The following is a 27,916-nucleotide window of genomic DNA, read 5'->3' as shown; positions in this document are numbered from 1 at the left end:
AATACTTGAGATATATTTCTATTTGTTCATTTTTAATGGATATGTTAAAGATTAAGTCATTTTTATTTTTAATCTGAGGAACTAAGATTTGAACGTGCGCTCTTTTACTTCATTAAAACGAGCATGTGGTATTTATTTTTAGTATATTTTTAACTGAAGTAAATTTCATAATCATTAAAAAAAGACTTAATGTTCAATAATTCATTAATAATAAATTTCAACTTTGTTAAATAACTATTTTTTCTCTAAATTTTATTTGAAATTTTCTAGAACACTTTTGATTCACGTTGTACTTCCTGTAAATATGGCCCTCTTCGTTCTCTCTCGTCAAGCCGCTTCCATTTCGCTTCAAAGCGCATTCGCCGGTCGGTGTACAACTTTGCGGTCTGGTTTGGATACGTCGATTTTAAGAAATTTGTGCAGTAAAATGGCTCATCCACGAGTTTTCTTCGATATGGCTGCTGATAATCAGCCTTTGGGGCGTATCGTAATTGAGGTAAGCTAAACACACTATTTTTGTTTCTTCAATTGTAAGCGAAGCCCCCTAGAAAGTAGTCACATTTTCTGACAACCACCATGCTTGATTTTTTATATGCCGGTTTACTTATTAATTTATTCACATATGTTACAGTTGTCGTTTGTTAGAGTTGGGATTTAGGTAGTAGTTTAGTTTAGTAGACTTTAATCTTTGTTTATGGACGAGATAATTACTTTTTTCGTTATCGTATCTTGTTCCACCCATAAACAACGAGCAACCGGCTTTCTTTCAAGGTTCTGTTGCGAGATGTCCTTATATGTTAATATGGGATTGTTAATATTTTGTTACTCATCGAACTCGCATATTTCCAATGTCAGGATTCAATCGTTTTCTTTCTTTTTTAACACGGTTGCCGGCAAATTACTTTTCTAGTTTCTACAGAGAACAGTAATTTTCCACTGCATAGATCACAGTAATCATGTGCAACGAACTGAGTTTTTTTGACTATATATAGAGATTTACGATTCTCTTTAGTAGATAACGCTATTTAGTAGTTTGTCAAATTTATTCATACTTAACTAAATAATCTTATGATGAACAGGAATTATTTATAAGGTAAATAAATCGTCGTGCATTTATAAGTGAATAATAACCTAATAAAGAAGCATAACTTAATGGAAATTTCTTATGACTAACAAGATTTATCTCTTATAACATTAATAAATTGTATGTGCGATATTTCCGGCAATTTATATTAATGGTTGTAGGTAATATAGGTAAATTATACCATTTTTGCCATTAGAATGTTCTGTTTTTAACTTATATTCATTAAGAGAAGAAATACCTACATTCTTGTACTATTGTTGAATGTGAATTTTATTGTACACGAATTTTATTTTGTTTGTTTCATTGTTTTCATTCTACACAAATCATGACATGACCTAAGTGACCCACTTTTATAAAAGTCCGGGAAATTAGTAGAATAGCGATTGCCGTGCTTGTCATTCATTTAGAATGAATAAGACAATTAAATTTTCCAGCCAACCTATGATATACATGATATTGCCTTTATGGTATTTTTATACCTACCTATCTCTACAACAGCAGGTATTTATACAGGAGGCAAGGCATTCATATAAATAAGCCAGTGACCAATTTGTCTACAGGTCTTTAGCCAATGGCTATTACTTATTAGGCTAAAAACGATTGGCTTTGCTAAGCTAGCTACTTCTTTCATTTCATCACACAAAGGATTGCTTCAATTTGTCTCTCTTCACTTCCTATCAGGTTTTTGAAGTATTTTGGTATCTCAAGATCTTGAACTTTGTTCCAAGTGATGTGTTTTTTTTAATACAATTGAGATTACTCATCATATACCTACAGTATGACTCAACATATTCAGCTTTGCAATATTTTTTATCTCATTAATTTATTGGCTGCCGATTTTTTTTTCATTTTCCTCTAAAAAATCTTATTTCAGATAATAAGATTATGTAATTAATATTTAATATCACTTAACTTGTCGATAATTATCTTGTAAAATTATGGCATGTAAATATGTCTATTTTAATATTCAAAACTCGATTCAAAATTAATATATTTAGACAAAATACCTATTTGTAGATATTAATAACATAAAAAATGCAATTAACAGAAAATATGGTACTTATGCATTCTTTTTCTCAAAACTATGAAAATTGAATATCAAGCTTTATTTATGTTTTTTTATACAAGTACATACTTTTTTTCTGTATACTTGTTACTTGTTACACACTTAAAATTAGTTCCATCATGATCAGGGTTGGGTCACGACACGTAGAACATTAATTTTCTACGTGTTTGTATAAAAGTGTGTAGAAAATGTTGAATATTTTTAATAAAGTCTAATTTTATAATACAAGTTTTGGTTGATCTTATTTTTTAATTTTATCAAAGAACCTTGGTTAGATAAACTATATACATACATATAATAATAATTATAGTTCGTAGTTCATATTTTTATCATTATGTTACGTGTTATCATTTTTTTTCTTGTTCTATTTGAATTGGGCTATTGAAAAGTAATTTTTGTTGAATCATAAACATACTATAATCTCCCCAACAAATCAGGAGAGATTTCGATAGACAACATCCCAAAAAAAAACAGAAAATACAATATGCCTGTGAATTATAATGACGACACAACTGGCATTGCTGGATCCTCCTGTTGGACAGACCATCTCCCATCTTTATTTCGAATAATATAAAAATTCATTGTTAAGCTTTCATTTTACTATCCATTTGTTAAATAATAATAATAATAAATAACGGTGCTTGCCAGATATAACACCCTCCGAATTTTGTACTTTTTTTTATATCACTCGAAAGCATACATCGAAATAAGTATTTCAAGCCAAAAAAAGTGTGGATGATCCATAATTTAATGAAAAAATAAACATCTAATTATTGCTAGAGCAGGCTACTTTATATGCGAAAACTCCTCCAAATTTTGTCGGCGTTGCCAGATTCATTCATTTCTTCTTGAAAGGTTCATTAAAAAAACACGTGCTGGTCGGAAGAAAACTCGCGTTAAGAACAGATTATAAATTATTTTAAAATCAAGAAAAGGCGATCGCCTGAGGAACTGCTCCTACCCATAGCTGATATTTTGCCTACAAGATCTGACTATTTATAACTATAAAGTTGCACGAAAGAGTTTTGATTGCGTTGGTTTCAACCTCTTTGGGGGTTAATCTGTTGTTTTTTTTTATATTTTTATACGAATCTGAGTGCTTTCAATGTCTTGATTTTAAAATAACTTATAATCTGTTCTTATCGTGACAGCGCTATTGTATAAGAATTTGTTCGTCCGGCGACCGGCACGTAAAATCAAGTGAAAGCAATCAGATTCGTATTAAAATAAAAAACAAAACAAAAGATTAACACCCTCACGAAAAGGTTGAAACCAACGCAATCAAAACTCTTTCGGTTTCAACACTTTTTTTGTATCATGTAACGTACCGTATGATCGAAAAAAAACGGCGTAAGCCATGGCTATGAAATGAACATCGCTGTCATTTTATATGTAAAATTATATGGGGAATGTCATCGATCGTCATTTCCAAGCCAACTGGACGCCGTTTTTTTTTCGATCATACGGTATTATGTATCATACAAACAAGAAATAACCTTGGCAACAATGCTCACGCAGCTTACATCCTTAACAACAAATGGTGACAGACGGCTACGGCGGCAAGTTTGAATCGAAAGAGTTAAATCGATCAGGCAAATATTACAAAAGATATCACCAACTCTATTTTTGATTTATGACTTATTAATGCTCCTCAATGATTAATTCTGACCTTTATATTAATAAAAAAATGCATATAATCGTCATATTTTACAATAATTACACGCTTATACAACTTCATAACCTAAAAATGCACTTTCAATTTATTTATTTTTCAATAAATTGTGGTTCATCTGCAATTTTTTTTTGCTTAAAATTCTTATTTAAGTGTATGCTTTCGACTGATATATAAATAAATGCCAAATTCGGAGGGTGTTATATCTGACAAGCACCGTTGCACACGTGGTGCTTCTACTCCATCTATCCTTGTCGAGGACCAATCGTCCACGCGCCAAATTTGAACATTAATTTTAAAAATTTAATTTGTAAAATGCATATATTTGAACAATAAATGGAATTACTGTCACAACAATTAAATTATATAAAAAATACAAGTATGCCATGTGGTTTAATATAAATAAAACAACTGAATACTTTACCTATACCCATGAAAAGATAATTCGAGGACCTTTATATTAGAACTTCCACACACCAAACACTTTCTAGTAATTTTTACGAGTATTTAGTAAGTCCAACGAAAAAAAATGGAAATATAATTATTGCGCAAACTTATAATTAATTTCTCACTGAGACACTTGCATCCTTGGCTATATAGGTAAAAGTGGTCGATAAAAGAGTAATTAATACAATTTTTAAAATAAAAAACGCAAAAAACCAAGCGTCGCGCGTCGTTACAATATGTAAATAATATTATGACATATGATTGTGACAATATGATGACAATGAAAACTTGGTTTCCATTCCATAACAATGTATAATTTGTACCTATGATTTGTATTTTCTAAACCGTATTAAATTTTGATTATTTGGGAAATACGTGCAACTTTTAATGCGCATGCGCAAATTAAGGTCCTCGGAAAAAGCTAGTGAACGTTTCATAAGTGTAATAAAGAAGGTTTGAAAATGGTACGTCGTGATGTTGGAGATATATTTTTAATGCTAAACTTATGGCGTTGATGTATTCATGTAAGTATATGATCTAGGGTAGTGCCCATTGGTTCGGAGTATTTAGTTTTCGACCTAAATACTCCTATTCCTGTCCCTGCTTTGGTTTTGGAGGCATCAGTGTACCACGTTATGGTACGGTCTTTTACATTCTGAGCAAACGTTTTTCTTTTCCAATCCTCTTTATTGTTCAATACAATATTGGGGATTGAGGTGTTTCTCGAAGTTATAAATTCTTGGTATGTCATCCATTGGGAGTTGGAGGAGTAGAATTTTCTTTTTGAGGGTGTTCCAAGCCCCTGAACTGGAAATTTTTTCAGTACTGAATCCTTTAATGACCATTCTAATCATTGTCGCATTGAAAAATGTCAGTAATAAAAAAAAATCCTTTGTAAAGACATAAGGGTACATACTGTGTACAGCCCTGTATATGACATTTATTGATGATGACTCGGCGAGTGTCCGATTATCAGCCATTATAAGTAATTTTAAGCGGATTCTGGACTTAGACTTACTAATGGACTCATGTTTACACTTTGTTTCTTAATATAGAAAAGCGTGAACTAAATGTAAACACATATATCGTCAGCTTATTGCAATAACTTCTTAAGTCAATATATTTCATTTCCTTAATAAGTCACTCGCATTGTCGTTACATAGTCGCTACCTATAATTATACGATAAAAAAAACGCAGATTGTAGGCTAAAAAGTCGTTGAACAGACAACAATTTAGTCATATGATTTTGTTGACAAAATGAAGTCTGAATATTACTGCAATTATTTGCGAATGGACAGTGATAAATTTAATGGATTAAGTTAGGTTATGCCGAAATAAACATCAACATACATTAATCACGCTCGATACCATCCACATCCACATACAATAAAAAAAAAGTGGAAGTTTGCCACCAATATTCCTCCAGAGATACAAGGAGCAAGATCTGGCTTTGGGTGTTGATATTCGCGTGTACGAAGAGTACCACTCAATACGCTAAGTACTATAATATGTATTGAACAAAGATATGAGAGCAAGTCTTTTTCTAAGCTCATGAAGTAAGGTGTCGGATTAAGTGGTTATAGAATAAACACTTCGCAGTTTTCTTCCTCTGACTTAGAATATCGCCATATCAATTCAGTCCTATTCCTATACCCATGTATAATAAGTAAAGTACAGAATACCAAGACAGTCGCTTGCCGATATGGTATAATTGGTATAAAAGAAAGAGACGGAATGCTCAATTCGTTTTTCATTGTTTTTTACTTTTTATTTCGTTAATTTAACTTGTTCTTTACATTATGTAATTGAAAAATGAATTAATTCTAATGAATTATTTCTATATTTTATAAAAGCTTTTCAGTTTGTATCTAGTTTTACTAATTGTAATGTGGGTGTATTTTAACGAATTTATGCAAGTGGAAAAGTAAATTAGGCTGAACTTATGAATGAGCGCATTAAAATGTCTGGAAATACAAAAATATTTTTGGCAAGGATTTGTTCGTGTATAATTTGTATATCGTACATATTTTATAGAGCGTCCAGATATAATTTATTTCTTCTACAAACGTCAGTAAAACTATCAGTTTTAATGCAAGTAGAATGAGAAGTATATATGTGTAGAATAGGGATTAATCACCGCGACCCGCGACCTTAAAGATTTATTGTGTCCCCCTTTCTTGATATAACTCATCATACATGGGGAGCTTTCTGTTGTATGGGGGACAGGGTATTTCCCACCCTCCTCTGGCATTCATTTTTGATGTTCATCCTCCGAGGAGTAGACATCTACCTCCTACGAGGGTATACATACCCTTCCACGGTTTAGGTTTAGCCCTCCTATATACCTCTTTCTGTATTGCCTCCTTGGATTTGAGGTCAAATAAGAGGTGAAAAATAGACAAAAATTATACGTGTTAAGTAATTTTATTTTGTCTGAAGAAAAGTCGAAACATCATCTTTGGTACCGTATTGCAAGATTTCCATTCCAATAAATATAATATTATCTTTTAACACTTATCTCATAATTATTTCTTTTTTAAACAGTGTAATAATTTCAGCCTTTTTAATATATTTTTGTTTTATGTGCGTGGTCAAGAAAGCCATTAAAATGTTAATATTAATGAAATACAGCTATAACTAAAGAGATCATAGGATATTTTAATATAAACCTATCAAACAAGCTATAACAAAATTCATAATTCTAAAAACAACGATTTCCCAATTTTCTTTGTAAAGTCGTTAATTTATTTATCTCTCAAATAGTCGCTTTAGGTGCTTCTTTTTATTTTTTATTAGATGTATTTCATTTAGCGACGATTAAATTGTCGTGTAAAAAAGAGTTTTATGTTTAAAAATCTAATGAAATGTATATGTTACGGTTAAAGTCCGATGTCCGCTTAATGTCGACATTAACAGGTTAATGTTTGGGTTTGGTTTTGTTTTTGGTTGTTTTGTTGTGTGTTATTCTCAAGATTAACCGGGTAATGTCGATATTAACCGAATATCGGACCTTCGTTTATATACCGTGCCAAAAGTTGCCAGCTCTTACTTTTGGGTCATTATTTACATGTGTAGTAAATTGCATAGGGATCTTATTAAGTCGGAGTGAGAGAAATGCGACGGTGTGCTGTTGCGGTGTTGCCACATTTTTCCGGTACGCCTTTCCCTATCAAGTAAAGCAAAATCGCGATCGCAAACCGCTTATTTTTAAAATACTTTTTTGAAAAAGATAAGTAGATAAAATCATTAGATATATTTCTGAGCATCTGAAATGGAATTATAAGGATATCGTTAGTGTGTCAATTTTTTTATAACGCGATAACGTCAGTAATCGCCATAATTTAAAAACCCAACTTTTTAACACATAACACGCGATAACTCAAGGACTACTTTAGATATTGAAACTTTTTATTTATTTTGAAGCTCGGATCTTTTACAAAATGTTTAAATAAGAAAAATTTGATAGGCTTGTTTCTTCCCCTTTAAAAATTTTGAAAAACCTATCGATTAATTTTTATGCATTGCAATTTTCAGCAAACGTGTAAGTTTTATTTATAAAGGTTTTCACATACTGTCTGCGAAGAAAATATAGCAGAAATATTAAGAATTCTTTTTGAAAAAACTACAATCAATTATTTCTAATGGATTTCGAGATATCGATTTTTGAATTGAGTTGAGTTTGAGTTCAATTTTGAATTCTAATAGGGCGATCAACTCAATTCCACTTATTTTTACCAAAAGTGCAAGTGTTTCTAACTTGCACTTAAAAATTTACAAGCTATAGGGAAAATTACAACGATTCGTTAATAAATAAACAAATATAGTATCACGAGACATAATTAAATAAATAAAATCGTGAAGCTGAACGCATGATATACACATTTCCCTAGAATTTTAAGTACTGATTGGGTCAACCGGTCGACCGCGATGAATCTGCTAAGTCCCCTTCCACGTCTCTTAGCAATGTGCATAGTTTCTCGGTTTATTTCATATGTTCGGCAACGTTTCTACTGTTCTGTCTTTGTTCAGTACATTATAAACACATTGTACTCTTCTTACATATGGAAATCTCGGCCCAAAACTAACCTTTGCCAGCCCTTAGTATATTATTCTTTACAGCACTAACGTTTTGATAGACTAGCATATCCCTAATTTTTACATTACTGGGACTGGGCGATATAATGGTCAAATATACGTAAATTTTTACTTTTAAAGTTCTTTATGGTATTAATCTTTTCTTATCCGACCCTTTCCAGCTCCGATCCGACGTCGTTCCAAGAACCGCGGAGAACTTCCGCGCCCTCTGTACCGGCGAAAAGGGTTTCGGCTACAAGGGCTCCACCTTCCACCGCGTCATCCCCAACTTCATGTGCCAAGGTGGCGACTTCACCGCTCACAACGGCACCGGTGGCAAGTCAATCTACGGCAACAAGTTCGAAGACGAGAACTTCACCCTGAAGCACACGGGACCCGGTATCATGTCGATGGCCAACGCCGGACCTGACACCAACGGATCACAGTTCTTCATCACCACGGTCAAAACCTCCTGGTTAGATAACAGGTAAATATCAGATGGTTCAAGTTCTAGTGATTATTGCTGATGCTGACTGAAACGGGCATCTTAAAATTTTGATGTATTTTAAAGTTTAATATATTTTGTTCTAATCGGCCCATTTTGATGAGTTTTTAAACAATATGTAGCTAAATTATTTGAGTTTTTAGTACCTCTTTCTAATTTAAAAATGAAAGTTTCTGTCTGTCAATTATACTAGGGGAAACAAAATGTTCATCATATTTTGGTGAAAGTTAGAAACACCATGTGGAGTATGTTTACGACAGGAAGGAATGTAAAAATCATTTTATCATCAGACTACATTCTTTCTCTATAGTTTGTTTTTGGTTCATCTCAATAGTTTTATTTTTGTTAGAGATGATAGCTTTTGAAGAAGACACTAACGTTATTTCGTAATTTTTACATTAAAACCACGCCTTTGTTTTTGGTCCTAGTCAACAGACCTAGTAAGTTGTGGTCCCAAAGCAGGCATTCTTGACATAAGATTTGCTTCGTTTAATCTTCTTACAATCCGTTCACTTATACAGGGTGTTTCAAAAAACGTGCGATCTCTCGTGGGGAGATTCCTCACTTAAAAATATGATTTATTTTTCATATCAACATAGGTCCTGTTCTGCTTTATTTCATAGCTACAGGGTGTTAATAGTATATTATTGAACGAGCATATAATGGCTGTTATTCACGCGGATGAAGCTTATGACTTCGGACGGAATCATCCAAGTGACTAACAGCCATTATATGCGAGTAGAAAACAATACTTTATCCAGGACTATCAAAAAAAATTAGATAATACTAATATAAGTTTTTATTTTTGAAAAACAACTTTTGAAAGCCTCCATAGATGAATGCAAAAAATAGCATTGAAAACTTGACTGAGTAGAAAATGGGGGAATTTTAACATTGTTTCTTCGTAATGGTGTTTAATAATTTGTTTACATGTCGAGATATAACATGAGAGACGTATTAAAAAAGAAAAAGTATATTTTAAAAATCTTATGACAAGAAAAACAACTTTTGGAACACCCCATGTTTCTATTAACATGGGTGTAGAAATGCATATGTAGTTTTAGAGTTACAGGATGTTAAATTTTTTTTTAAATTAGGTCTTTTGTAATTATCTTGAATACTATTATTTTTTTATTTGAAATTGCTGAAGGTTGGAGTAATAATAACAACGAATGGTACTAATTTTTAATAATAAATTAGGTAAAATATATAATTTATTAATTTTATTTTTATTTTAATTTTATTAATTATTGTGATTAATAACATTGCGTTTATCCCACCAAGAAGGCCGAATTCGACAAAATATCAAGAGATAACTTTTAGTTGGCATTAAACCGCCTACACATTTAGCATTAAAATGTAGCACTTATAGTAACTGTTACCCTCAAAATTTAATTCGAAACGCTAAAAGTACTTAGAAGAAAATTATAATAAATCGAAAGAATATTAAGATTTTAACACTCTGTAGCTATGAAACAAAGCAGAATAGGACCTATGTTGATATGAAAAATACGTCTTATTTTTACGTGAGCAGTCTCCCCACGAAAGATTGTGTTTTTGAAAATCATGTTTTTTGAAACACCCTGTGTAAAATGGCAATGTTAACTAGCGGGGAACTTTTGAACTTCAAGATAATACACATCGATTTATCTATAAATAAATATTTTTTCTTAAGCTCAATCATTAACACTTCCTGAGTTCCCGCCTACATTCTCTATTAATGCTTTAATGCTACACCTTTTAAAGGATCACAGGATAAGGTCCGCATCGCATGGGATTTTTTATTTATTGATTTAAGTGAAATTTTAACTTTGGCAGTAGTTTTTGTATTAAAATGGCATTAAAAATATTCTATTGCTCTCGGGTATGTCATATTTGACATTTTAAAAAAAATCGCAAAATAAAGAATATACAGGGTGAGTCTTAAATAAGTGCAAATATTTTCAGGGGTGGTATATTTCGACCCCAGGAACACGTCTATGAGTTTTTTTTTAAATTGTCACCCTTTATACTGAATTACTAGTAAACTTATACCAAATTACATATCTTTCTTCAGGATATTTTAAAGTACGTTTTATTGGAGAAAATAACTACTATTAACCTTTTGCATGTGTTTGTACTGCAATTTGTTTCTTCTGTGTACATATCTACATGCCTATGTCGTACAGTACAGTGATGAATTAGGTAATTTGAGTATGAATAAATAACTTTCTGTTTCCGTTTCCAGCCAGCCACATAAAGAATTAAGGAAATTAGCAGTTGCACACACAACTGGTATCGATCAGGTCCCCGTGTTTGATTTTTTTAATGTCGGTGGGTAGTGACTTGCCACCTTTTTATTAGGGAAACTCGTCTTATATTTTATGTCTGTACTTAACCTATACCTAGTTACATACTTAAAATCATCGCTTATTTTTACTTATAAATGTTCAACACTATAAAATTGTACCATTAAACTGCATTAAGCAATGTGAACTGTTAACATAGAAAAAAAAATATGTTTATCTTTCAACAAGTAAGAGTGCTCATCACAGAAAGTTCTTGCATAAGTTAATTTTACTGTCCAGTTAAAAAATCGAGATAAAGTATTCCATTGGAACAGTGTATAGTCTGTCCAACCAATCAAGGAATATTTCGACAGATTAGATCGAAAATATGGCCAGATAAAGCATTTGAATGTGAATTAAGGGTGTATTCCGTTGCTTACCTTGGTTATGGTTTTATGTTCCGTTTCTATCGGTTTCCTGAAAGTTTTCTTATTACAGAACACGGTTCCTGAAAAATTCGGTTATAACTGTCACCAAACTAACCAGCGCGAGAATGCTGGTTTTTCTGGTTTTGCTTGTCGATCAATGTCATTTATGTGAATAAATCAAACCAAACCAAATCAAGCAAATATTGGAAGTTCGAGTGAAATTCTCATTTAATTTCTAAAATTTGTAATAATATTTTGTATTTACGTCCAAAAGCAATGGAGGTAGGCAAGTATAAATAAATTTCATTAACTAAATAGAATTACTTTTTAGGACCATTTAAACTTATCATGCAGTCATTGTTTCTTAAAGTCAGGAACATTTAAAGAAAACATGAAAAACAAGACAAATAATCGTGAATGTTTTGTGAGCTATAAAAATATAAATATTGATTAGATTTGTTTATTTATTATTGATCTGTCTTAATATTGGATCTTCACTTGAGCTGTCTAACGAGTTTAACTGTTTATTAATAAAGTACTTTTCAATATTAAACTCTATTGAAAAGAAGAAGCAAACGTAAAAGCAGATAATATAGGTACATTAAAAATGCATAAAAAAAATAAATTTTATAATAGAGGTATTGAAATTTAGAAAACGTCAACATTTGACGTTTCCAGTATTTTACCAAACCGTTCCGTATCAAACCGATGTTTTTCAGGAATCGCTCTTTACCGTAGTTTACCGGTCTGGTTCGCCTGGCTTCAGTTCGCATCAGAAGATGGGTATGCATGGCGTTTTCTCTCATGCTTTTCTGTGATTGAAAAGCCCTATACGGGATGTTATCTCTTTCGCACTCCGGACATTCAAAAATTTCATTACTTTGTTGCCTTTTTAGTTTTTGGTTGTCTTTGTTAATTGAGTTTATAATTCTTCTCATTTGCTATATTTTGTTTATAATTCTTCTCTGTTGTGCGCTGCTTCCTCCCACTGATTCTGCATGCTTATCCCCTTTAAGTTTTCATGGAAAATATCCTCAAAAACAAGCTCATAGTAAAGAAGATATTTTGGTAGCTGTTTTCTTGCACCCTGCATACGTTATCAGCCAATCTTAAGCGGGACTTAGTAATCTTGACTTAAAATAGCGCTCTCGCAGATAGTTTTTTCAAGGACCGATGCGTTTGATACGTGAGGGAACCATTTGGTTCTTAACATTTGTGTAAGGTGTCTCTGTTGCAACTTGTTTAATGCGTTCATGTGCCGATCGATGTATTGATAGATTAAATAAAAAATAAGAATCAGTGTTGCAAACATCACAAAAAAAAATCTATGCATCGTTGGTATCTCTATATAGATTGCAAACTTGATCATAAAAACTTTTTAGTCATATTATATTTAAACAGTGGTTGGGAAAAATCATGATTTTTTTAACAAAAAAATCAGATTTTTTTTATTTAAATCAGTTTTTTATATTTAAATCAGGTTTTTTATATTTAAATCGGATTTCCAAACGACTAGGACTTATTTCCAATTAAAGTCCTATTCTGAATGGCTAAATCTTTATTACTCTGCCCGATACCGATAACATTAACAATTCTACGGCGCGTGTCATTTTTCCACATCAGTCACCAATATATTCCGCAAAAAAATCGCTCCCTTCAGGTCAACCGGATTTTTTTTCAAACGTCTCAAAAGTATTAATTTTTGTCATTTTAACGCCTAGGCATAAAAGTAAAGGACTGTTACGCCTAAGCACAAAAGTACAGAAATATATTATTAAACTGATATTAACTGTCAAATTCAATGAGAGTACAAATAATTGTTGCTCGATTACTGCTTATATTATTTGCAATGTTTGAAATTGATTAAAGATTATTTGTAACGTTTAAAAAAGTATTCTATTCAGAGTAAAAATGTACTTTTTGTGCCTCTCTCTAGTCGGAATAGATGGTCCTTCAAAGATAGAGGCTAGATAGGCTAATAGATGGTCCTTCAAAGGTACATCATCGTCAAAAAAGTATAATTTTTACTCCTAATAAAATATCTAATGCCAAAGTGTATAGTACTTACTGCAGATCAAAATTTTGGTAGGAATTTGGAGACATACAACTGTTTCAAAAAACCAACATATTTTCTGACGATTCTAAATTCTCGGGAATGAAGATATAGTCTCTATATTAGAACCTAATAGGTTCTGCACTAGACTTTGCAAATGATATGTATTCGAACAGCGAATTTTTGTCACATATTTTTGTCATAAATTTTAAAATAAATCCCTGCGTTTAGCGGTCTAATGGATTCACACGAAATTACTTCAAAAATCGGTCCAACATTTAAATTGATGAATAGATATTTTTATATAGTTTTATAACATTTACAATTATTTTTCGATTTATTATCTGTTATAGGTACCTCATATAGAAATATTTTTTAGTTTTCTAGGACACATTTTTACAGTTATTTTTTGATTTATTATTATTATCAACAATCATGCAATCTGAAATTGCAAATATCAAAATCTTCAAAAATACTCACATAGTTTTTATTTTGTTTTAAAGCAACTGATTTACGTCTTTTGTATATCCATAAATATATAAAATTCGCAATAAATTGATTTCAACTTTGACCTATTTCGTTACCGACAGAAGTGGGGCTGTATATATCGAAAAATGACATTAAATTTTCAATATTCAAATATACCTTAATAAAAATATCAAAAGGTTAACAAACATTTTGTTTGCAAAATTTTTTATTGGTTATTTAATATCATGTTACTAGTTTTTACCATAAAATAATAAATACAAGAAGAAGTGTCAAGTCAATGTTAAATTATGGAAACAGCGTGGCTGCCTGGGTAACTAATTTTCAGATATGGCGGCTGGGACATTTGACATGACATAGACATGACAATTTCAATTTTATGAAATTTATTTCCGTTTCCGGTTTTTAATGGCGGGCTGTTCGGGAGGTTTAAATGAGGGTTAATATACTTTTTACTCTTTCTAGTAGTAAATAATACAACAAAATTACTCAAAAATATTTATTTGGAATTTAGAACAATGTAAATATGCAAATCAACACAATTAAAGAGCTATAAACCAATAAACTACTGTATCAATATTAAATATTTAAATAATATCAGAGATGCTGTGTTAAAGCGAATTAGTAAAGTAACAGTGCATTGACTTACAGAAACTTGAAGATAAATAAATGTTTTCACAGCTTCACGGATAAATAACTGGAAGCAGGAAAAAGGCAACCGGAACCCACACAAAACCTGGAATCAAAAAAAATATGTAAAAAATATAAATATAGGTACCTACATAAGACTTTTGTGAATTAAATCAAACAGGACTTGAATGAAAATAAAATGAATAAAAAATATGATACATATACATCTAATACCTCATTTGTATTTTAAAAATAATCTACATACATAGATTTATAGCATTATTGCTATGAAAATACATAATAGGTACCTATGTGATATGTAATTACGCATTTCTGTTCATCTTGTAGAAATTTAACGTAGGCTAATAATAGTTCAATAATCATAATTTACCTTGTATAACTTGCTTTCAATTGCTCAAAATCACCGATCAGTCTTTAAAGTAGAGATACGGAAAAATCCTTGAAAGAATATCCCAAGATCCTTGGGTTTAAAGCTAAAAAAATATAAAAACAGTTAATATATTACCTATTTTTACCTATAATATGGCCCATACCTGCTACACGCCGAAACGTCGATTTCATCATTTTCTTCATGTAATTAATATCATATATACTTTATTAAAGTGTTAACAAGGAACTTTATATCAAAAAACATCTTTGTACTTATAAATTTCAGCCGAAATATCAGAAACAAACTTCCAATCAAATCTAAACGGCAAAAATTAAAATGGCGCCCGACCTTGCCAGAGGCCTCAGAGACTGACGTTGTTACAGACAAAGACAAAGGAACAGGACATAGAGCATTACATAAAAAATGTTCATGTAGCAAATTGACAGAAATCATATAGAAATATTCAGATTTTTGTCTAGGACAGTCTAGAAGGCCATGCTTTCTGCCTGGGTAGAACCGCGCCACAACTGTTTCCAATTTTCCGGTTTACTGTCACCCCCCTGGTTTTTACTACTTACTACTTGATTTATTTATTTAACGTATCTATTTACTTCACTTGAAAATTACTATCTATAGCTAATTTTTATTTTTTTTTCGTTTCTTTATTTGAACAAATAAACTGTTTTTTTTTTAATTTTAGATATTTCTTTATGTTGAAAATTGTTGTCGATATTACTTCTCATTTTCAAGTTCTAACGTTGTTTTTCTTTGTTTTAGGCATGTTGTCTTCGGAGGAGTCGTTGAAGGAATGGACGTAGTTAAGAAAATCGAATCTCTTGGTTCACAGTCCGGCAAGACCTCGAAGAAGATCACTGTAGCTGATTGCGGTCAATTATAATTATTTTAACGATTAAAACCAGTGTATACAATTTTAAGTAACAGATACACCATTAATATTATTGATCAAATATTAAATATTATTTTTTGTTCGTATGTTTAAACGTAATAATAATAATAATATAATTTTAATTGAAGTCATTCCACCTTTAGATGTGCGGTGTATCCGATAACATTTTTTGTATCGATTTTGTTTCAATGTTCGCCTTTAGTTATAGTGGCATTGCATTTAAAAAAAGTTTTTACTTAAAAAAATTGCGTCGATAAATAAAGATTCATTTTAAATTTATTTCTGTTTTTATTTTCTAAATACATATCGTCGCTCCGGAAGAACGGTCAATTTTACAGAAGTGTGAAAATGAAAAAAAAGTTTTTTAACCCAAAAGTGCAATAATTAATAAATCACGGCTATTTCCTATTATAGATATTTTTAATTTTAAAGTGTAATTTTTGCCTTTGTGAAATTGTATCGTTTTCCGGAGCGGCGATATAATTTGCTCCAGTAGTAATGTACGCTATTAAAAACATTCAGTGAAATAATAATAATAGATACCTACTTATGAGTTAAAGGGGTAGGACGAAACTGCGTGACGATGTCGGGAAGGTGACCGATGAAACAGAAATACCCTATGATCGAAATCAGATGGTGGCATCAAGTTTTGCCATATAGTCCAAGGGCCGGGTGCAAAAACATGCAAGAGTTTTCTGAAGGCCCATATTTTCAAAATTGATTGCATTTTAGTGTTAAAGTCTTTTTTATATCTTAATTAGATCTTAACGCCTAAAGACTAAAATAAGACAACTTTTGGACATTATTTTAAAGATATTCATAAAATGACGAAATAAAACATCTTTAGGACGTCTCTAAAATGACATTAGAAATGATTAGAAATTTTTAGAGATTTTTAATTTTTTCTATTCTCGTTTTTTTTCTAGAGTAGGCGATACTCAGCTTACTCAGATACTTAACAGAAATAAAAACATTATCCTGATTTAATTTATAGGCGCAAATATGACGATTGACAGGCGTGACAGTTATCTTTTGTGGTTGTGGTCGATGTTGATGTGAGGTTATGTCAGGTTATGTGATCGAAAATCTCTGAAAAAACCCGCGGAAAATGTTTGTTCTTGTCGTTGTTGTAAGTTGTAAAAAGGCGCGCAAAACCATTTGGCAAAGGGACGTGATATAAAGTTTCATCAGAGAATTTACCAAAATTTCACCATTAAAGCTGATCAAAGAAGTTAAAGCTGATATTGTAGGTAAGCCAGGTAAGTTTAAAACATTTAGGTTGTTAGATATATTTGAACAATTATCTTATTTCTATGATTCATATATTAGATGCGCGTGATAACACATGCTATATATATAGTTGTTGTCCAAGAAGAAAATACCAATACATAACGTTTCGGTCAGATATATCACTATTATAAAATGTTAACTGTTCACTTCATATTGGTCAGTGTAACTCATCTGAGAGAAACATGCTTAATTTAAAAATTAAAGACAATAATGCCAGTCCAAGAAGATGTTTTATTTTATAATTCACCATTGTTTCCCATTTTCATTCATATTAAAAGACATCTTAAGTACCATTGCGATAAAAAAAAGTAGTACAACAAAATATGATTTAATCTGCTGGTCTATAATAAAATAAAAAAAAACTTAAAAAATTGCCCATTTTTAAAAGTAGGTAATTTTTTTATACTTTTATTTCGCCACGTATAGACGTATACCTACCAATTATTACCAAATTCATGGTAATGCCTAAAAAGATGGCATAATTGTATTGTTCGACGATATCCACTTCTCGATATCCTTATAGACCAGGAGTTCTATCTGGGACTACTAATTCTTGTACTACTTTTTTTATCGCAATGGTACATTGTTAAAATATATCTTAAAGACATTGTACTCAAGAAGTCTTAAAGATGTTGAAAATAGACGTCTTTGAGATGTCAGTAATGTTGAAACAAGTTGTCTTATAGATGTCTTTAATGTCACTGTGCTGTCTGGGCAGTTACGGGATACCTGGCGCTGAGAAGCGCGCGAAGGTGTAATTTTAATTAACACGTCCAAACTGTCTTCTGAAGGCTGAAAATTTGTAGATGAATACAATGTAAAACAAAAATATAACAGTCAGACAGGGCAGTATGGGGACACAAAGCGTCAGCGCTACCTCAAACGCGCTGTCAAAAAAGTTTTGTCACTCTTCTGAAGGCTGAAACTTGTGAAAATAGTGAAAACAATATATTTATTAATGAAAACATTCAGACTCGTCGATAATAGAACTCCGTCAGTATTATTTTTACTTAAAACCTAATTTTTACGTATATTTATGAATAGGGGAATACACGTTTTAACAGGGTGCCAATCAAAAAGATGCCGCAAATAGGGGTTGTCTCAGGACGGAATAATGGACGACCACATTACGGAAAGGACATACGCTCTTGGCTTCCTCTGTAAATGCGACTACGGCTAGGCGCAAATTGAGCCGTGTGTAACATTACCTGGCGCGGCTGACGCGACGCGCCACACGCGATTCGTAGTGGTCTGCAAATTGGGACGCAGTTTTTCAGTGACTCACCTCTGCGACCGTATAAAAACGTCTGCATAAAATGTCTGATTTGCAATCGAAACAATTATTGTTACTAAACTTTAGTTCTGAATCAGAACCAGATGATTCCGAAGAAAATTTCTTACAGTATTCAATAATAAAAATAACGCACGCGAACGCGGGGCACGCGACGCGTGAAAAACTGAGGCTAAGCGCAAATAAAATCGCGTGTGACATGACCTGGCGCGACCGGCATGACGCGACGCGCTGCGTGGTGGTCCGCAAATTGGGACGCAGTTATTCAGTGACTCGCTCTGCGATCGTATAAAAACGACTGCATAAAAATGTTTGATTCGCCATAGAAACAATTATTGTTACTAAACTTTAGTTCTGAATCAGAATCAGATATGATGCCGAAGTAGATATTTTACTGTATTCAATAATAAAAAATAATGCACGGGAAAGCGAGGCCGAAACTGTGTCTGAAATACACGAGTCAAAACACACGCGTCGCGCCAGGTCATGTCACACGCGACTCAATTTGCGCCTAGCCTGAACTACAGAGACGCGCGCTGGTCAGATCACGCGGGTCGCGCTCCGTTTTGTTGCCAATTTGCGCTGTCCCATTCATTTCTGTAGTCTACAAAAACTCGCGTCGCGCCAGGTCATGTCACACGCGATAGACGCGACTCAATTTGCGCCTAGACTAATAGTCATAGAGTCATAGTTATAGACTCCCAAATTTTTGTAGGATTGATCTTGAGAGGACGGACAGTTCTACGTTTTTGTCGTTATGCCGCTTTTTTTGAACGATTTTGACACTTTCTTGGATTTTTCTTTATTTACATATCCCTTATAATGAAAAATATTTAAATGTCAATAAAGTACCGATAGTAGCATTGAGCAATAAAAAGGATTGGGTAGAAACGTTTCCTCGGGATGTAAAAGACCATACCATAACGTGGTATACTATACCACGTTATGGTATGGTCTTTTACTTCACATATGGCATCAGCATACCAGGTATACTGATGCTTCCAAAACCAAAGCAAGGATAGGGATAGGTATTTGGACCGAAAACTAAATACTCCGAATCAAGGGGCACCTACTCCAGCACCTTTCAGGCAGAAATCTAACGCTATCGAAAGACGCGTAGCTTTATCTTAGATAGGAACTATCGAAAATAGGAAATAGCCATCTTATCCGATAGTCAAGCAGCACTAAAAGCGATCAACTCAGTAACCATCAATTTGAAGTTGGTCAAAGAATGCCTAGAGAAGCTGAACAAATTAGGTTGTAAAAAAACAGTTTTCCTATTCTGGGTGCCAGATCACCAAGGCAATTAAAAAGCAAAACAAAAAAAATTACACCAATGCAAAAATAATAAGGCATAAACAAAAAATTATTTGTGAGCTGAGAATAGATACGATAAAGATCCGGATCTTTGGGATGATCTGGAATCTGGAACCAAAGAATCGACTCTCGAAAAAAATCCGAATTTCCCATCACTAGTTACAGGCCACAAGCGAGTCGACATCTATTGATAAAAGATGAAACGACCAGCCCTAACGGAAAAGAGATCTCTAGTGTAATCAAATTGTAATGGCAGATTTCTATAAGAAAAATAGTCTAGCTTGTTCTATAGAGTCGATGGCGAAGCTGAGAGATGGCACTATGTACACGCCGAAGATTTGTTTTGTACAGGCCGCGATGATTTCAAGAAAAATTGAGAGATGGCGTGTCGAAAGTTCGAGAAACAACGAGCGAGAGAAACAAGGATATACAAGCAGCGATCATGGCGGAAATAGTCAGTTTTGTTTGATAGATGATTAAAGCAGAAAAAATCGGACTAAGTGGTCCAAGTCGTTATTGACTTATAGTGGTGCTATAAAATATGTACTTATATAAGTAGTTTACTGTACTTTTAGGCTAAGCGCAAATTGAGTCGCGTATATCGCGTATTACATGACATGGCGCGACGCGAGTTTTGTCGCACGCTACCTGACCAGCGCGCGTCTCTGTAGTTGAGACACAGTTATAGGCGCGTCGCGTATTTAGAATAGAATAAACTTTTTTCTTCGGAATCAACTGATTCTGATTCATAACTAAAGTTTAGTAATAAACCAATAATTATTTCGATGAGTTTGTTCAGACATCTTAATGCAGACGCTTTTATACGGTTGCAGAGGTTAGTTATTGAAAAACTGCATCCCAATTTGCGCATCACTACGAAGCATGTGTGGCGCGTCGCGTCATGTCAGTCGCGCCAGGTCATGTCACACGCGATAAACGCGACTCAATTTGCGCTTAGCCTTAGTCGTATAATATACTAGCTTAAATTTATTTTGGCAAAACTGAATGTATAATGATAAATACAGGCCTTTGATCCATATATATGTTTTATAGGATATGGGGGACAGAATGCTCTTGTAGCAATGACATTTGGCAGATTAAGAAATACTAATAGCTGTCATTTATTTCCCTTTTATTTAACATTTATTAACATTGACAGTAAAGATTATAACATGAAAATATTTAGACAAATAGTATATTATATACAACACCGAATAAGTTATGATAGAAGTATCTCATTTTTATTAAACATTCAGTAAATAGATAACACATATATATTAATCTAAAAATACACAGTTAATTAACTATTCAATTGGAATTTACATTTTTTTAGAATACCAGCTTTAACAATTATATATGCGTGAAGTACAAAATGATTGAACGAGCAGATATATATGTACACACACACAAACGTTCGATATATGTCGGTTCGAATAAACATTTTGATCTGGAATGGAAAACACGAGCCCGCAGATGTGCATAGAGATAATGCTGAATTAATTAAGGGTATTAATTTTAGCAGTGGTGGCGGGTTCGAATTTTATTCGGGATCCTATAATTATTACTGATAATAAATTGAAAGACTGATTTTATTAAACATCCAGATTTAGTATTAATAATTAATATAATAATTGCATACATCAATTTGTTTTGCAGTTTGAAATTATTATTAATTATAATGACAATACCACAAAAGAATGGAGTTTTAATAAGTTACATAGATTTATACGTTTTCAGATTCTGAATCGATTAAAAAAACCTTTTATGTAACTTGAAATAAAACGTACCTACCATAGAAAAATGTGATTATTATTAATTCGGCTACACTAAAATTTTGGTAAATTTTTATATTTTGTAAGTAATTTAACTGTTTTTAAAACGATTAATTGTTATTGTTTTCTTATTATTTCTATAGCTGTTTTCTTTTATTTAAGGTTATATGGTTGTAGAAAATTAAGTTTTATTTACAATCTGTTTGCTCTAATTTTAGATCTACCATACGATCGAAAAAAAAACGGTGCCAAAGACGACTGGGAATGACAATCGATGATAATTTTGGCGTTTTTAAATTACCTATTATCCCTTTTTGGTTTGTTGTATACTACAATATGGTATACATATTTACTTACTGTATAGTTTAAGGAACTCAATTTTAAAATTTGAAGGGCGTACAGGTAGGAATAGTGTAATATTTAAACTTTTACTATCTTGTTATTTTTATTTAAAAAATGGAAAATTAAAAAAGATGATCATTCTTACTTTTGATGAAACTATAGAGCTTAGTAGTAGCTTTCACTAACATCGGTAATAGAAAATTATAAAGGTTGTAATGTATTTCAAAAATATTTCACAATTTATTTGGTTATGAATATAACTTTAGTATTAAAGGTAAAAAAAGTAAATCAAAAAGACTTCATCGACTATAGAGAAAATCGATAGATAAATCAATACATTATTTTGTATATTTGCCATACAGCAAACAGTTATTAAAAGGTGGAAAATTAAATTAATAATCATTCTTATATTTTAGATGAAACTATAGAGGCAGTTTAATTATTAGTTTTGGTGTTGATTGAAAGCATTGGTTATACGCAACCTAACGGGCGAATTCGTGACAATGCTGATTTGATTTCCCCTTACGTCTCAAGTGCTGTACGGTGGAGCCACCAATCGTTCTGCGGCCAAAGCATTAAAACACTTATTTTTTCTAATTCGGCCAGCAAAGGCATACCGAAAACGGTGTGGAACAATGTGGAACTGAAAACTACAGTGTTGCCATATTAAAATGTGTAATATCTGTAATACGTTTTACAAAAATATTTTTGCATGAAAAACCCGCGTTTATGTATTAACCATTTATTCGTCCTAAACATAGAATAAACCACTTACTACCCAGACCATAATATTTTACATATGCAATAACAGTAATCTTCATTTCCAAGCCAACTGTTTCTTCTCCTTAATCTCTTTGCGTGGGGGCTTTTGATATACTGCTCCACAACCTGCTCCACAACCGCCATCCATGGAAGAAGCTTTGGACTTTCTTTAATTTGGATATCTTTTCCTCGTCATCTTGTAAGTCTTCGTACAAACAACAGGGTATCTTGAACGCTAGTGCACATATACACTAGCGAAGATTAAGTTAAGCCTCTCTGTTGTGTGACTCCGACGCCGTTCTTCGTTTTATTATATAATACTATATTAAATAATTTAATAATAGAAAATCCGTATTATTAACGTACTGTACTCCATAAATCTGCGGATTAATACGTAGTTCTGGCAACAGTGTCTCCGGCAACCACTTACTCTGTCGACTGAAAGAAGAACTACGGTACAGAATTCTTTATCCGCTGCGCTGTTAACGACTATCAGCGCGCAGCGGCGCAGAACTAAACTAAATCTCGGACAGGCTAACGATAACGCCAGTTACATCTCGGAGATGTTTTGTGCCACGAAATCGCCCATAAGGTTGCGCATCTTCTTATTTCTTCAATCAACGGTTTTGGTTTAAAATATTTCACAATTTATTTGGTTATGAAAGTAACTTTATTGTTAAATGTTACAAAAATAGTTCCAAAACTATAGACCAGGGTATAGGATTACATTATTTCTCTAAATATGGATATGGTTTTTATGTAAAAATTAAGTAAAATTTTAATTTATAGGTAAATGTTTTAAATATATTTTCTTATTAGAAAAATTAATAAGAATTACCTATATCTTAAAAACCCGTCGCCTCATAGGGAAAAATTGGTAGTTCTTTAACTTAAATATGAAAGTGTTCTTAATATTTAAAAAAATATCAGACTTTTTCTGTTTGCTGATAAATTTTAGCTCATTATTGTAGAGCTGTATTTTAAATTATTTATATATTAATTTTTCATTCACTTCTCTCCGTTCCTTTCAATATATCGACTACCATCAATCAAGTTGCATTTCACTTATCCTAAAACTAATTATAATCTAATATGGATTGTCTAAGGTTAAAAACATTTAGTCAGTTTATTTATTATGGTCCGAATATAAATCTCAAAGACTATATATAAAATTACACTAAGATGACTAAATCTTCGACCTGCGAAGTTGTAGAGATCACAATTTACAGAGATTCTAATTCTAGATCTATAAACATCACATTTATAGAATGACTTCTTATGTTCGGGTCTATATGTCGAAAATACAGGAATATTTACGTTTATCATTAAAAGTAAATTACAAAGAGATCAGTCTATAAGCCTGTCACTGTCTATTTTAGCTATTTATGCAACAAGGGCTTTAGTATTACGATAATGCCAGAGTTGGGTAATAAGAGATATACTTAGTTTAGCCCATTACAAGCCAAGTACATTTCTCACACGATGGGCATTATTGTATCTTAAAGTCTGTGGTGCTTATGGAATTTATATTTTTAATCACCATTAATTTCAGTATATGTATTTGGATATTTTTTAATATACAATGATTAATAATTTCTGGTGAATCTTTAATGTGCAGAGTAATCTGTGCCACACCTTGGCCAATACAAAGTTGGCCAATGTGTTTCTAGGGATTATTTATCAATAACAATATATTTTTTTCCTATAGGAAGGACATTATAGATTATAATGACCTGTAATGTGAATTATAATGCATATAGGAATTATATTTTATTATATATTTGATATCCTAGTAATAATTATGAAGTAAATAATAAATATACAGACCGGACCACCGTAGTAATAACATAGGCAGAACCGGACGAATTAGCGTATACCCGTCCGCCGGATAAAAAGCAGGCGAAAAAATGCGATAAAATAAAAATAGGTAGATATGTGATAAGAATGTTTCATAATTTGTATTTATTCGTGTTTTAATAGCCAAAACGAATACATAGATTCTCGCGACAGTTCTCGTGTAAAATTTATTTTTTAAGTAAAATAATGGATGTTTACGAAGTTTGTGAGAAAATTCAAATTGTAAAATGGTATTTCCAAAATAGGTCTTATCGGGATATACAAATAATTTTTCCACAAACTTTTGTGAACAGGGCAATTCTATCTTTACCTACTATATCAAGAGTTATTAATAATTTTGAAACACATGGGTGCGTGTCCCCACAAAAACACAAGAAGCCTGATGTGTTGATTAATGAAGAACAGGAGTTAAAGCAAGTGTTTAACCGTTTAATTAGTAGATATGGAACTATTTTATGGCCCGCTAGATTACCAGATCTTTCTCCCAATGATTTCTTTTTGTGGGGTTATGTAAAACCCAAAGTGTATGGTCATAATAGGGCTAATAATCTGGATGAGCTTCAAGTAAAAATACGAGAGGCTTTCCAAACTATTAGCCCTAATATGTTAGCCAATGTCAGACGGGGATTTTACGACCGCCTAGGCTTTGTCTAGCACAAGAAGGTGGTCTTTTTCAACACTTGTTATAACTTTTTTATTTAGGGTAATATTTTTTTTGGGGTTTAGAGAATTTATCTATTTTTAGTTTTTGGCTTGTAAACACACTCAAATAATAAAAGATTTTAAGTATATTTTATTTTTTAAATGTCACCTTAAGTGAAGGTAAACACTTAAAATGAAAATAATAAATACTCGGCACTCCTCGCGTCGTATTCCTAGTCTGTCACGACCGACCCGTCCAAGCACAACTGCAACTGCGTACTGCCTGACTAGCCGACTAGCCGGCAGTGAATTTCGAGTACGAACGCAAATTGGGTAAACATAAATTCGTCCGTCAAGTTGCTATGTTACTAGTAGCCTGGTCTTCTCTGTATATTATTTTAACAAACAATTCCAGTATTGCCTTTTTCAATGTTATATAAATTCAGTTATAAATAACGTAAATTTCGAAGTGAAATGTTATTTCTAAACCTGGAACCTAGAATGATATATTTTTTTATCATGTGGTATATAATTTAAACATAAAATTATTCATATAAACATTAAATAACATTCAGAGAACAATAGGGCATCAATTAACAGAAATATCTAATAAAACTTATAGAGATATAATATTATTTAAAATAATTTTATACTTGTAATTTATAATACGTAAATATATCTTGATATATATTGTTTCATTTCTAAATAAATATATTAAAATAATATTTACTATGTATTTATACAATTTTGATGTGTATTATTGGCAATATCATACTATTTTAATTTAACATAATATATTATTGTATTTTTAACGTCCTGTATACATTCATTTTAGAAAATAAAAATGTAATTACTAATTATGGATAATTACTCTTAAACATTTTTTTCAGACTAATTAATCTCAATAAATTTACTTTAGAGTTCATAGTAATGCAATTTTTCGAATTAGCGTAAAAATTCTAATTTGTATTGTATTTATTAGATTCTTTTAACACTAATTTAAAAAATTGAAAATAATAAATATACAAATCAGATATGTACCATATAAATTAGGTTTGGTCAGTGATTCACACTTGCAGAAACATAAGAGGCTACATTTTCCAATTCGTAGTTTCTAAAACGTAAATTTGTGAAATATAAACTAGATAAGTTTCTAGTTTAAGTTACAAGAAGAATAATCACTTTTACTTTTTCAAGTTTCTGCTTTACAGGACTTTACATGCATCTGGTTAATTAACATTTTAATAAGCGAAATCTATAATATTTTAAAAATTATTGTAAAATTCAATTAATTATACTTCGTACTGCAAATGTCACATTTAACATAAAATTGGAATTATTTTATAAACAGCTAAACTTTAGTAGGTATACAGGGTAATACACGGCCATGGTACGTCAGTCATATATGGAGAACCGGTGCCGGTGGTAGGATTTTTTTGAAAATTTGGATTTTTGTATAAAGGCACCTGCTCCATCTGTCTAAATTATTTTTTGTGTTACAATTAGTAGTGGGAACTATCGAATGAATACTATCGAAACATTCGATAGTTGCAATTCATTCGAATAATTCGATAGCTAGTAAGAAAACATTCGTCGAAAACTATTCGAATAAAAATATCGAATAGATGCGTCATCTGCCTTGAAATATATTAATTCGGCACCAAAACCATTCATTTATAAAATTCATTCATTTGTAAAATTCATTTTATTCGTCAGGATCGATTATAATAAAATATAAACTGGATTTTAGTTGTCGCCCGGCGACGTAGGTTTCTTTCCTAGGAACCCGACAGGCGGTCGGTGGCAATGGTATGAAAAAAGCCGGCATCTTTGTCTTTGAGTCAGATAAAGATAAGGACACATTATTTTTTTTATTGAGGTGCTAGTGTTTACACAGAAACTACATTATGAACGGCGCTGTTGCCGTATATTCGTATTAGTTGGTATTAGCAAAGAATATTATTCTTTGGTATTATCTTAGGTATTATAGTTAGTTAGGGATAGTTTGACTATATATTTTGCATTTTTTTATTAATATTCTGTTGTTACACTGCAATAATACTTTTTATTTTGGATGTAGGAAAATGATTTTTAATGTTTTTAAGCAAAACTGGTTTAATAAATAATAATAACAGTAATAATTTGTTATACCTATTAACACCAAAATTTAAAATCATTTAATATAAACATTTTTTTAAGTAGTAGCAAAATATAAACAACAAATTAGAAGTCCAAATTATTTATATTAGATCCTATTTAAAAATAATATAGTCTCTAAATTTTTTGTGTGGCAACGTTGGTTTATTAATTAATAATAATTACAGAACTAATTAGTTATATTAACAACAAATTTTAAAATCATGAAATGTAAACATTTATTAATTTTCTAAGCATGCAGTGTAATAGAAGAAAAATATAAATAAAAAATTAGAAATCAAAATAATTATATAATAAGTAATACACATTACTTTTTATTACTTTGTATTAGTATTTAAAAATAATATTTACTTTTACTGGCATTTACTTTAAAAAATAAATAAAATATTTCTTCGCAAAAATCTACATGTAAGAGAATTAGCATAATCAAAATACAAATATCGTTAACTTTTTTTTAAATTGGCACGTGTAAAAC

The 27,916-nt window shown here is 31.6% G+C and overlaps 1 protein-coding gene across 1 annotated transcript; it reads left to right on the top strand.

Annotated features, from left to right (window-relative positions):
* The first annotated feature begins 253 nt into the window (after positions 1 to 253).
* Positions 254 to 16,290, top strand: LOC115881353 (peptidyl-prolyl cis-trans isomerase). The gene is made up of 3 exons (XM_030898798.1): positions 254 to 496; positions 8,527 to 8,831; positions 15,882 to 16,290. Exons 1-3 carry the CDS (start codon positions 305 to 307, stop codon positions 16,000 to 16,002), a joined length of 618 nt encoding a protein of 205 aa, XP_030754658.1. The 5' UTR covers positions 254 to 304; the 3' UTR covers positions 16,003 to 16,290.
* Positions 16,291 to 27,916: the final 11,626 nt, after the last annotated feature.

The sequence above is a fragment of the Sitophilus oryzae genome, unplaced genomic scaffold (genome assembly GCF_002938485.1).
Source record: "Sitophilus oryzae breed Bouriz unplaced genomic scaffold, Soryzae_2.0 scaffold_1716_pilon_pilon, whole genome shotgun sequence".
In the NCBI taxonomy this organism is placed as follows: Eukaryota; Metazoa; Arthropoda; class Insecta; order Coleoptera; family Curculionidae; genus Sitophilus; species Sitophilus oryzae.
This window is presented reverse-complemented; position numbering and strand designations above follow the sequence as displayed.